General features: G+C 50.3%; 1 protein-coding gene across 1 annotated transcript; it reads right to left on the reverse strand.

Annotated features, from left to right (window-relative positions):
* Positions 1-2142: 2142 nt before the first annotated feature.
* LOC124657103 (purine permease 3-like) lies at positions 2143-13115 on the reverse strand. Its single transcript, XM_047195714.1, has 2 exons — positions 12351-13115; positions 2143-2621 (listed from the first exon to the last, which is right to left on the reverse strand). Exons 1-2 carry the CDS (start codon positions 13113-13115, stop codon positions 2277-2279), a joined length of 1110 nt encoding a protein of 369 aa, XP_047051670.1. The 3' UTR covers positions 2143-2276.
* Between the last annotated feature and the right edge of the window lie 476 nt (positions 13116-13591).

The raw sequence follows: 13591 nt of genomic DNA on the forward strand, positions 1-13591 counted from the left end.
GGAATTACCTGCATTTGTGTAGCCCAATCGTCCTCAACAATCTAACAAGCCAACTTCGATGCCACATATCAAACCCTACATGCAGGGTTCAGATCAGTGAGTTGTGCCAAAAACAGAACACTTCTGCTTGTCCAGCTGTCTCGCTGATCAATTTCTTCTACCATTTCTTCCCCTGTTTCAATCCTAACATACTTCTGTTTTCAAACATCAAACGCTAAAAAAGATACTTCTTGTTGTTGCCCCCAAACCACACTCTCCCCAATTTTGTCCACCACTTTCCTCACTGCCTCCTCTTCCATTCTTTCTAGTTCTTGTGGATCAAAGTCTTCAATAGGTACATCCCATTCAACCATCATGTCTCTCCCAATCACCTGCATGCTTCCATCAATTAACAATGCCTTGGAGGGAAAGATGATGCAAATTTTAAATGTATCCCTTCCCCTATTTTTGGCGGGCAATGTGAGCTACGATTCGAGGAAGTAAGCAAATAGAATGGAAATTAAGTTTCAACATGGGATGAATTACCGATTACTTGTCCCCTCTACCGCCTACATCTCGTTCCCCTCCCTCAGCAGGGCGCCGCCGGCCACAAACTAAGCTCAACCAATCAAACCCTCAGATCTAATGGGGTGAGAATGATGGAAGAGGAATTAGGTTTCGAATGGCACTCACCACGTCCGCCGTAGAACGAAAGCGCCGCCGTCCTCTAAGCAAGCTCCGCCGCCGTCGACAAGGATGGTGAGCTCCACCGCTGCCGCCAGAAAATGTGCGCGCGCTCGGTCGGAAGGGTGCGGTTGGGTCGGTTGGTTTGACTCGGGCCAACACTAACTTAACCTAACCGTTAACTAACCTAACTGTCTCCTTAACGGCCGTTTTATGGCATGGGTGACCCTGAGCTATTTCCTGCCTAAACAACATCGCATGCCAGCCATTTTCACGAACAACGTCGCTTCTCATCCAATTCCATGCAAAAAAACATACTTAGCGGCAAAAAAACATACTTAGCGGTTCGTGAGATTTGAACTCACTACCTCTTGTCCATGTGAGTAGAACATAACCAGTACAACACGTAACTAGTTGTGTAGAACTGACAAATATTGGTTATACATTTTATCAATTTTAATTTCATTTTTTTCCACTCCTTTCTACATTTTTATTTTTATTTTCACTTCAGAAGGTTATCGTCCACATCACAGTTTCTAACTCCTATCGGTACCGGGCCTCGCCTGGACTCCTACTCCTGCGACGCATATACCGACGCCCAAGCCACCAAGAAGAGAAAAGAGGCCATGTCGGAAGCCCAGGCTTCCTAGTCGTCTGTCGTGTGAGCCGGTGTATTCGGCGATCGGACATGGCCTCTTTTCTCTTCTTGGTGGCTTGGGCGTCGGTATATGCGTCGCAGGAGTAGGAGTCCAGGCGAGGCCCGAAAGGAAGAGCACGAGGGTGACAGCTTTCTGGTTGCTGAACTTCTCACGGAGGAAGACGAGAGCCAGCACCTTGGTCACCGGGATGAAGGCAGCGATGATGATGCCCATGAGGAGAGTGAGGAACTTCTAGAAATTGTCCATTGTTTAATAGATTAAAGTGTTCCACATCATAGAAAAATTCGCGATCCAAGAAATACATTCGTTCATGTCAACTAACATGTCTAATCATGTCAAATAAAATCTTACGTAACTTCGGAAAAAAATCAAAATAAAATAATGCTATGTCAGAAAAGTAGAATGTTATCTCACCGTGTATATATTATGTTTATCTGGGTTGTGTTTTCTCACATAAATATATGTTATCAAAAGGAAATGTATACACCGGTAAAGAAAAAAATGAAAAGGAAAAAAAGGAAAATGCGCCCAAAACTGCCAATGGGCTTGTCAAATAAGAGAGTAGGTGTTTTGGGAGATTTCTTGGCTCCCGCGATGAGATGGAGCTACCCAAACTAGTTGCACCTGTTATCAAATTGCGGCCTAACTAACAGTGTATCTCTTTTTTTCGCTTGGTTCATTTCAGATTTCTAGAAAAGTAGAGAATCGTCATAGCAATCTACATCAGCTACAAATATAGATGAACTGCAGCGCATCCCCTGTCTTCTATGTCTCGAGCTACCTCTATCTTCCCAGCTGGATCGTGATTAATTCGTCACCATGAGATAAGATAAGATCTCCGCTATATTCTAGGGGAATGGAGTTTGATTCTGATCGTGTCATATTTACATGCATATCGAAGGTTTAGGAATGTCTAAAGGCACCGTTATCTTTCTAGAAATATATGCTAGGAGCCTAGTTAGGACTAGGAAGAGCCTGGGATTCGGACGAGGTCGTTTTCTTCTTGTTGGCCTGGGCGTCGACATACTCGCCGTAGGAGTAGGAGGCGAGGCCCCAGAGGGAGAGCACGAGGGCGATGGCCTTCTCGCTGCTGAACTTCTCGTGGAGGAAGACAACGGCGAGCACCTCGGTGACGGGGATGAAGGCGGCGATGATGATCCCGGTGAGAAGGGTGTGGACGCAGAAGATGACGCCGACGCTGCCGAGGAAGTAGAACTGCCACAGGATGGCGCTCCACACCAGCACCGTGTAGTAGCGCGCCTCCCCCAGCTCGAACGCCCGCGCCTCCCGTGCGATCGCCTGCACCCAGCAAACACATCCATCCATAAGTGATCAGTCGATGTTGCTCTATGCATAGTGTTGTAGGCGTGGTCTGCGACGTACAGAAATAAGGAGAAAAAATAGAAAAGCGTGCGACCGAAAGCATGATCTGAATCTTGCTACCAGTGTATCTTGTGTCGCTGGTGCTTGTTACTGTGTGAGCTACTAGCTTGTGAGTGCCTTGGTAGGATGGAAGAGTCAAAGATGAGGATCGAGAAAGTAGGAGCACGGTGACACACTTCTCTATCTCTATCTATCTCTTTGTGCTTAAAAAGCCTAATCTGCCTCTCCATCCAAAGACGAATCCACGACTGTTTTTCACGCATGCGCAAGGTGGGGTTACATCCTTTTTTCTTATGGTTAGTGGCGGGGCACATTTTGGGTGCCGAATTGTGCCGTCCAGAAACCATGTGATCATGCTGCCCCTAGCTTCGCAGTACCACGGTACTCCTACCTTAAGCAGTCAAACAAGGCTTCTTTCAAAGTGGGCCTAGACAGCTAGGGAAAGAAAGTCCAGGGGCAGAAGCCATCGAGCGCTGCCCACTCCCATTCCATTGTAGTGCATTTTCTTCACTGAAAATCCTGTGTTTCCACTTAAGGAAAATGCCATTTGCCAAATGCATCGCATCATACAAGGGGATAACGTGTCTAGGAATCTAGGTCTCTAGCTAGGAGGTTCGGTGGTGGCTGACAATGGTTTTCATGCATGAATGATCGATCATGGGAGCAAGCAAGGAGACTTGGCAAGGAGGAGGAGGCTGACTCACAAGCAGGCCTGTCCCGGGCGGGGGAAGAAGAAGAGGAAGAAGGAAATGTGGTCCTACAGGAGTACAGCTACGCGTTCGAAGCTGCCTCCATTTTATTCCCACGGGTCGCAGCAGATATTTCATCACGGTTTTGCTAATTCTCAGCTTTAGCTTAGGGCTCAGTCACATCTTTCCACCGTTAGATCAATGTGTCGTGATTCGTGCAGTGGCTATTTCCCCGAAGCACCTGTCTAGCATGGAGGCGGTCGATGGGAGCAAATAAACTTATGGTGGGGTCAGCGTGCCACGGCTTCTGAGAGGATATAAGAGCATCTCCACCAACGCCCCGATAACGACCCCGATAGTAATTTAGGGGCCATGAGCGAAAATGGGCTCGCACCGGCGCGCGCCATACGCCGCCGGCCAATTTTAGAGTCCAATAGAATCGCCGGCAACCCCGTGCCGGTCCCTTCGCCAAGAGTGCGAATCGGGCACGCCGGCGCCTCGCGAGGCTGAAATTTTTGGGTGTGGGAGCCGCCTGTCAGCCACACATCCCAAAAGTCGACGCTAGCGGGGAGTGGCGGGACCGACGCGTCAGCGGCTCATTCAATTTTAACCTAATTGTCGCCTACCTCGCGACGGGAATTATTGGGGCGCAGCGGCGGTGCAGTTTCCGCAGACGCGCAGCGAACCGTCCCGTCGCGCGCGCCTTGCTCTTTGTGCTGCTGTTAATGAGCGTCACCGCTCCCCCGCCTCCCTCCGGCCTATAAAAAGGGCAGCCTCTCATCGTTCCTCCCACACACAAACCCTAGCGACTCTCTCCCCAACCCTAGCCGCCACCATCTGAAAAGACGACGCCATGTCTGGTCGAGGCGGAGGTCGCGGCCGTGGTCGTGGCCGTGGCCGCGGCAGACGTGCACGCACGCCATCGCCTGCGACGCCGTCGTCTTCATCGTCGGAGATGGACGAGGAGGGGGCCGTGTTGTTCAAGTTCGTCCTCGTCCTCAAGGGCGACCCACGTGGCATCCAGAGGCTGACGAACACCTTCGCATACTTCATCGCCGGCGACGACCGCCCAGGCACGCTGCATCTGCGAGAGGATTCATGCGGCTACTACCGGTGGATCATGGACGTGATCTACGACGCGCGCGGCAAGATGTACCTCCACATCGGCTGGAAGAAGTTCGCGCGCCACCACAGTCTCCAAGCCGGCTTCGTGCTCGTGTTCTCCTACTTTGACAAAAGGGACATGAGCGTCAAGGTCTTCGACGAGACGCGTTGCCGCCGGAACTACCACATAGATAGCGCCGAGGAGGACGACGACTGACGAGTGTTGTTTCTTCGCAGCGAATATCGGCTCGCATGTTTTTGGATGTTCTTCCTCGAAAGAACCAACAAGGGTACCCTCGCCAGCTGGATTTTCCAGTTTGGGTGACTGGGTGTGCCCTTGAGTGTTCTTTCTTGGCAGCGAACACACGAAACCTGCGATGACCGGCCTAGTTAGGTTTAGTTTTTTTTGCAATGTTTTATATTTGTGTCAACCATGGTTCAAACTATGTATTAGTTTGTGGAATACCATGTTCCAAACTATATCTTCATGTGAACCACGTTCCCAATTATGTATTAGTTTGTGAAATAAAATGTTTCTTATTCAATTTTCTATGCATTTATTTATGATTTTAATTCAAAATATCTATCGGGGCCGCCATTTTGGGGACGCCGGTGTGGGAACAGCTACCCCAAATAGAGGATACAGTGTCGGCACCCCCAAACAAGGTGCCGACGCCCCTACCGGCGTCTAGTTAGGGGCTAGCGGTGGAGATGCTAACCACTCACTGGACTTAGGGCATCTCCAACCGGGCGACCCAAACGGACGCGCTGGGCCGTCCGTTTTGGGCCGTTTGCGTGCCCGAGCGGACGCGCGGACGGTGCCCCGCGTCCGCGCGTCCGTTTGGGTCGCGCGCCGCGCCTAACGCGCCGATTTGGGTCGCGGCGCCCCATGGTATGTTTTTCTTGTAAATTCACTAGAAAAACGCAAAATAAATTATAGAAAAAATATATAAAATAGTTGAAATGCTCTAAATGTATTATACATTACATAGTCCATGTAATCAAGGATAAAGTATTATTCAAATAAAATGAAGAAACGATACAAAATGCTCTAGGCTTAAGGATCTCCTTCATCATTGTTGTTTGCGGCATTGTTGCCTACATGCCGCCACATGTGCTCGACCAAATCAGCTTTGAAGCTGGTTGTGTACGGCTAGATCTCGAATTTCATGGTGCGCATGAAGAATGTCCTGGAATGATGCCGGAGCACGTTGAGGAGTAACCAACCGTCCTTGGCCGTCCCAGTCATTATCAAAGAGTGAATCATCCCGCTCTACCTCAACAATCATGTTATGCATGATTACGAAGCGGTCATCACCTCCCACGAGTTTGCACATCCCGGGCTCGGCAGCGGTGTCCGACGATAGCCCAACGAGCTTGGAGGATGCCAAACGCCCGCTCGACATCTTTCCGGGCTGCCTCCTGCTCTTTGGCAAACCTTGCCTCCTGCTCGCGAGCTGGGGTTTCGGATTGTCTTCACGAGTGTAGCCCAAGGTGGATAGATACCATCGGCAAGGTAGTACCCCTTCGTGTAGTGGTGGCCATTGATCTCAAAATCCACATCAGGGGACTGACCGTACGCTAGCCTATCAAACACCGGAGAGCGCCGCAGCACATTGATGTCATTGTGCGAGCCAGCCATTCCGAAGAATGAGTGCCAAATCCATGTGTCATGGGAAGCAACAGCTTCAAGAATGACTGTGCACCCCTCGGAATGGCCGCTGTATGACCCTGCCAACCAAAGGGGCGAGTTCTTCCACTCCCAATGCATGCGGTCTATGCTGCCAAGCATCCCAGGAAACCCCCGGAAGCGTTGATCGACAACGGACGAGATGTGTCCTCTGCATTTGGTTGCCGGAGGTACTGTTCTCCGAACGAACCGATCACCGCTCTGCGAGAACACTGTACATCGATTCCAGGCCGGTTGACTCACTCATGCGCGTGTACTCATCTACGAAATCACCGGCAACGCCATATGCGAGCATCCTAATCGCTGCCGTGCATTTCCGGTACGAAGAAGGCCTACCTTGCCAAGTGCATCCACTTTCGCACGAAGTAGTCGTCGTAGATCTTGACGCCATCCATTATCCGGCGGAACAGTGGCCTGTTCATCCGAAAACGACGGCGAAACAAGTGCGGCACGAACAATGGATTGGGTTGGAAGTAGTCGTTGTAGAGCTGGTCGTGGCCGCGTTCTCTTTTGCGGTCCAAGGCGGCCGCGCGCCCGGCAAGGACCCCGGAACACGGGGATCCGCGAGACAATGTGCTCGTGGATGAGCACCGCAGCATCCGTGAAAAATTCGTCGTCGGACTCCTCTTCGACGACGTGTCGATGAAGTTCTTGAAGTAGTACTCGTCGTCGCTGTCCACCATGATGCGAAAAGGGACACATATTAGTTCGAGCTTTTGAACGAACACCTCGCGAGCGGAGGCGATCCAAATGCTTCTCTAGGGACTGCAGCCATGGCCGTCTCGGCCGACTTGCGGTCCGGAAACACGGTGCGGAGGGCTCACCTCCGGGCGGAAACGGCGCAGCTCGCGAACGGCGGGAGGTGTCGCGACGGTGAGAGGACAACAACGCCGGCGCCGGCGTCCTCCGGCTGCTGCTACGACGCGGCGAAAGCGAGCGCGGGACCTCGACCTATGCTTCCGCCCGCTTGCCGGCGTCTCGGACGACGATGGCCGGCGTCGACGCGCTCCGAAATCGCCGGTCCGTGGGTGGCGGCGGAGCGGGTGGGGAGATGTGTGCGGCGGCCTTGTGTTTTGGGTGGCGAGACGGGCGGGCCGGGGCGGACAAGGGGAGGACGCGAGCGACCAGCCTTTCGCGTCCGCGGCCACGCAAACCCGGCCAAGATTTGGGCCGGGTTTGGGTCGTCCCGGACGCCGCGGCCATCCGTTTTAGGGATGGGTCCGCGCGCTGGGCCGCGTTTTTGTCCGTTTCGACCCATCCGGACGCGCGGGCGCGGGATGGGTCGCCCGGTTGGAGATGCCCTTAGAGGGATGGCCGGTACGGTGCTTGACCGGCGGAGGGAAGCTTGGGGCAAAGGTGGAGCGCCGTGATTCATGTATTTCGCTCCCTCTCTCCACACACACACATGTATACCAGCGTGTCTTCTAAGCTGCACAAAACTTGTGCAGATTTGGATTTTACCACGGCCGTGAGGTTGAAATGGTCGCGGCACCATTATCATCGTTTGGACGGTACAGAGACGATCACAAGAAAGTGTGAACCGAGTCGACCCCACCGCAAGTGGGCAATATTCTAAATTCGTTATCTTTGGGCTGCTCGCCTCGTCTAGGCTTGGATCTTTGTTGACATGCAGAGGAGCAAGGAGATTTGACGTCCCATGCCACTGTTGCCACAATTGCACCGACCCGGCAAATACAGTACGCGCGAGAAAATGGCAGTTGGCGCCCACTCCACGCAAACGCTACGACAACACAGCTAGTAGCTAGCTAGCGTCGACGCAAGCTAATTGGATGTGCTCGAGCCCCCATCTTTTCACCGTCATGTTTGTTGAGATCTCAAATCATCACCAGCGGCCTCTCCTAAACTGCGCATGGCAAAAGCGCAAAATTGCTCGAATGAGGGTGCCCGCGCTTGTTGCCCTGTTTGGCGACGACCCTCGCAGCCTCGTCCCCCATATGAATTTACAAAAAACTTCAATTCAATTTTTTAAATTTGGAGATATTTTGTATAGTTTGAACAGAATTTAAACTAAATCTAAACCTAATCCTCGTCATGACTGTCCTCCCGGCGCGTGCCACCAGAACCACTCATAGTCCTCCTCGTTCGACTCCCCCTCCTTGACTGCGTAGGTGCTCATTCCTTCTCCATCGATCAGCGCCGATAGGACCTGCTTCACTGCCGCCCATGAGGTCGAAAAAGCAGCCGATGTCGCACATTGAGCATTCGATGCCAACATATAGCGGCACACTCACGAGTTGTGGTGGGTCATGTCGAAAAAGCAGCCGATGTCGCACATTGAGCATTCGATGCCAACATATAGCGGCACGCTCACGAGTTGTGGTGGGTCATGTCAACGAGCAGGGCCTTGGGCAGCCACGATTACTGGTGGAGCTGAGCGGTGGTTGCGTCTGACATGCGCCTGCCATCAACGGCTGCTTCTTCGGGCAGCGAAGGTACAACCCTTCGTGAGGCGGTTGCAAAGACCTATGCCGCATAGGTTGTCAGAAGAGAATGTCATCGCCTCGCACAGTCAAGCGGTTCCTTGGTGGCAAGGAAGACTTCACCTCAACCTCGCCCTTTCCGGCAAGGTGGCCCAAGGAGCAGCGAGGCCGCTAGACAACGGGAAGTGAGGAGTAGACCGCGAGGACGACGACCGTGACATCATCCTTGGTTCCCATCCTAGCTAGAAGCATTCCCGCCGAAACTAGTTCTTGTACGCTGGGGTCACGTATCGTCTTCGCCTCTCACGACGTGTTTGGTAGCTCGGGCTCATGGAGAAAAACGAGTTGTGGGTTCGTTTGGTACCTCGTGCTGGATGTGGTGGGTTTTGAAAAGATTCTGTGTTGGGTGTTTAGTTGTGGATGTGTCATGCATGCCACGGGAGACACAACACCACATCAACAAAAATAGGGAAAATCTTCAAGGAAGGTGATTTTTGGCTCTCGGGTGCCACACACTTCTTGAAAACCAAAGATGATTAAGTTTGTACTCGTAAAAAAATGTTTAGAAAAGAAAGGATTTCCATGGTCTTCAGGGCAAAAAAATTTATAACGGATATAAAGTGAATAGTACCTGATCATGGGGGTGGGGTGTTTCGAGTTTGTTTTTTTACCCAGAATACATTGAAAGTAATTTTCTAGAGAAACATTTTATACAGATATAATACCTGACCATCTTTGTTTTAAAAAAGTTCAATTTTTTTAACCTTTTATTTTACTATTTTTTCACTTTTCCAAGTATAGAGGTGTGTGGCACCCTGCATTTCCCAAATCTTCACACATTTTCTTCTCGCAAGTGTCAGACTCCGAAAGAACAACCGATTCGTTAGTAGAAGTGGAGCCTACCCAATTTTTTTGGACCCCCCATTATTTAGTAGCCCTTAACAAAAGCATATTTATCAGCTCATACTCTATGTCGTGCGAGATACCAAACACGCCCTATTGTTGATGTGGTTGGCGTCCCACAGCTCAAGCTCTCGTTTTTTCTTCAGCGTGATGTTTCTCGAGATCACAGAGGCCGAGAGGCTCCAGCAATAATTCCGCTAAATAACGAGACAGACTTGACAGGATGCCTCGAAATACACGAGAGCTCACAGTCAGCAGAGGAAATGGGCCAAGGACAGTCTTTTGGATGACGTGAAATCATTCGGGAAATTGAAGTGCTGCATCGACGGCAACTAGTGTCAGGGGGACTCTGGGATCTGGGTCGTTGCCGCTATTCGCCGGACTATACAGGCGTACAGTACTCACTGCCACCTTTAGACTGCTCATAGTGGGGGTAACATAGGTGGTAACATCACACAAAAATACTGTCGATAATGGACTGCTCGGGCTACATGGAGTTCCGCACTGTAAATTTTCAGAACGATACATGTTGTATTTTGGGCTATGCAAAAATACTAAATCTATATTTTGTCGTGAACTAAAGGTAACAAAGAGTACAATGATATCTTGAATTTTCTATTTTAAATATAGTCCAAATTTTCAAAACATTTTCTACCTCTAGATATTTTTCAAATTTTCTTAAAACTAAAAAAAAAGTTAAGCTAAAAAGGGGCTTGGAGCTCAGGTGACTGAGATTTTAGCCTGACATCATAGCCTATTTTATAGCCTTTTTCATTTGTTAGTTAAAGAATCTGAATAAAATTCAAAATTTAACAAATTTCAAATCTGAAACAATTTTGAATCCGAACAAATTTCAAAATTGAACATTTTTTGAATTTCAGCGAACTACAATTCTAAATGATCTTTGAATCTGAACAAATTTTGAATCTAAACAAATCTCAAATTTGAATGATTTTAAATCAGTTTTTTTTAAATCTTAACAGAAAAAACCAGGAAAACCCAGAAACCCTGCGCATGAAAAAATCGTGCAAACCGGTTTAGAATAGCCCACGCAGACGCCCCGGGCCGGGTGGAGCCAAAAGGAGCCCACACTCCCGTCACGAATCTTAAAGCAAACCCGATTAGATGGTTAATGAAATCATGTAGAAAAACCGAAAAAAAGCTACATGTCCATAACCATAACCTGAAGCAAAATTCTACTCCTACTCCTACACGCTCCTAGCTGCCTCGAAACTTTGAAGGATTGTTTGGGAATACTCGATGAAATAACTATATACTAGTGTATAGATTTGCTCATTCCAGAATAAGTACTAGTGTATACTCGATGAAATAACTATAAACAAAATTGATGAAATATATATACATGGAGTAGTAAGATACAAAACTGTAAGGCCACTAACATTAATTGAGATACTCCATAGTACTAGTACATTTTATAAGTACTACTACGTCCATTTCGAATAATAAGTATTGTATTTTTCTGAAAAGTTAAACTACGTTAAGTTTGATCAAGTTTTTAGAAAACCTTGTTAATATGTATATTCCAAACTCAAGACCATTGGATTTCTCATGAAATATATTTTTAGACGATATCTACATAATATCATGGTTCTTGATAGTTTTACCTAAAAATTTAGTCAAACTTTATTTAGCTTGACTTTTCCAAAAATAATATAGGCCATATTGTATGAAACGGAGGTAGTATGTAAGCACACTAACACTAATTGAGGCAAAATTAATTAGATTTCTACCTCTTAAGAGTTAAGATGCACCACATACACTATGTTTAATTAATTCGAAACACGAAAATACTCTCACATAATTAACCGTGTCATTAATTAGTTTGTTGTAGTATTTTCTTGTACTGAACGGAGAGAGTATTTTGAATGATTTTGAATCTGTACAAATTTGAATGATTTTAAATCAGAACAAATTTTGAATCTAACGGAAAAAACCAAGAAAACCTAGAAACCCTGCGCAAAAAACCGTGAAAAAAATAACCGGGCAGACCTTTGTTGGAACTTGGAACTAATTAAACACCAGGAGTACCATTAACTACTCGATCGGCCCCAGCAATAGGAAAGACAGAGTAGGACTAGTGTAGGGACAGCACGATAAGCAACGAAACAAATGATCAAGGACTAGTGTAGGGACAGGGACGCGTGACATTGGCACCTGGAAATCCTTGTTGACGACGACGGTGCAGAAGGAACCCAAGAACAGTTGCATCTCAATCACCAGCGCGTACATCACCACGCGGCCGCCGACGGCCGCGCGCTTGTCGGTGAGCTCCACGAGCGGCAGCACGAGCCCGCACAGCGCCGGAGCTCTGGAAGAAGCCCAGCCAGTACTGGTCTCCGCCATTTTTCCCCCCTCGATGTGTCTCACACGAGATCCGCGAGAACAGCGGTGCTGTTGATGCCAAACGGCGTCTGCCAGGACGTATGGTCCAAGGCCAATGTTTTCGATGGCCGCCAAACCATTCGGGGAATTGAAGCGCTGATGCCTACTGCGCCCAGCTGACTACAGGGTGGGCACAGTTCGCCGGACTACAGGGCTACTCCGTTACTCGCTGCCCGCCAAGAAAAAAAATACTGTCACTCGTAAAACGACGCAAAATTCTATCCCTGCCGCGCTCGTATCCTACAGTGCCGGCCTGGAAATTTACAAGGCTTGTTTGGGAAAGAGTGCGTTACAGTAATTAACTGTACTGAATGTTTAGTGCAATCCTTTGTTGGAACCTGGAAATTAATGGAGACGAGATCGTGACGTAGAAGAGAGTGCAGGGGACAGGAGGGACGCGCGTGGGGGCACTTGCCTGGAAATCCTTGTTGACGACCATGCCGACGGTGCCAAACGCGGTGGCGACGAAGGTCATGACGAGCTGCACCTCGATCACCAGCGCGTACGTGAGCACGCGGCCGCCGGCCGCGGCGCGCTTGTAGGTGAGCTCGACGAGCGGCAGCATGAGGCCGTAGAGCGCCGCGGCGCCGAGGGTGAGGACGAAGCCCAGCCAGTACTGGCCCCTGCTAACCCCGGCGGGGCGGTCCGAGGAGGCGTGCAGGCCCAGCACCACGGCGCCGATGGTGAGCAGCGCCACGGCGTTCAGGGAGGAGGCCGTGAGGCGCTGCCGCACGATGAGGAACGCGAAGAAGACGGTGAAGGCGAGCTGCGTGGAGATGAGGATGGCGGAGGTGGAGACCGGCAGGTACGAGAGGCCGAAGGCGTAGAGGAAGTTGTCCGCGCCCATGGCCAGCCCCAGCGGCACCGCGGCGAGCAGGATCCGCGGCCGGGTCAGCAGCAGCGGCGCGCTGGGGTCGCGCGCCCGCCGGGTGATGTAGGACGCCACCACGATGACCAGCAGCAGCGGCCAGGCGGCGGTCTCGATCCACGACGAGAGCCACTGCCGGTGGCCGCCCTTGCTGTAGTAGAGGCGGGTGATGAGCGGCCCGCCCGTGGTTCCCACCGTGAGCATCCCGCAGTTGATCACCACGACCAGCCAGTGCATCCCCTTCTTGCGCGGCGCCGGCGACGGCTCCGTCGCCGGCGCGGGGAGCGTGTCCTTGAGCGCTTCTACGTCCATGCCTACTCCGTTACTGAGCGCGGGTGCGTGTCCGAGTGCTGATCCTGTTTGTGCGCGCTTGAGGCTGGCTGCCGTCTGTCTATTTGGAAGCTAGCACGCACACTGCGCTCTGGATATGAACTGATGAAGTGTTTGGTTACCAGCTTTGTGTGGTGGCCACTTATTGCACCGAGTCCGGTAGCAGACTGAGCACTTCAATTGTGTGGCATGGTTCCGGAGTAATTTCACACATCTGTGCCATCGTTTCGAAGTACTGAGTCGGCAGCAGTGATGGTCCTTGGGGGGAAATTTGACATGTGGGGCATCGTAGCAGCCGTGATAGTCGGATGAGACGTTGATGACTGAGCACTTCAAGGCTTCAATGGTAGTACAATGCGCTACGACGAAGGTGGCCGACAGACGTCAATGGATAGCTGGTACTGCCTGCAGTTTAGAAAAGTGATTTGCCGTGATATCCTATCGTGGGGTTTTCCTCT

Source organism: Lolium rigidum, chromosome 5, assembly GCF_022539505.1.
Source record: "Lolium rigidum isolate FL_2022 chromosome 5, APGP_CSIRO_Lrig_0.1, whole genome shotgun sequence".
In the NCBI taxonomy this organism is placed as follows: domain Eukaryota; kingdom Viridiplantae; phylum Streptophyta; class Magnoliopsida; order Poales; family Poaceae; genus Lolium; species Lolium rigidum.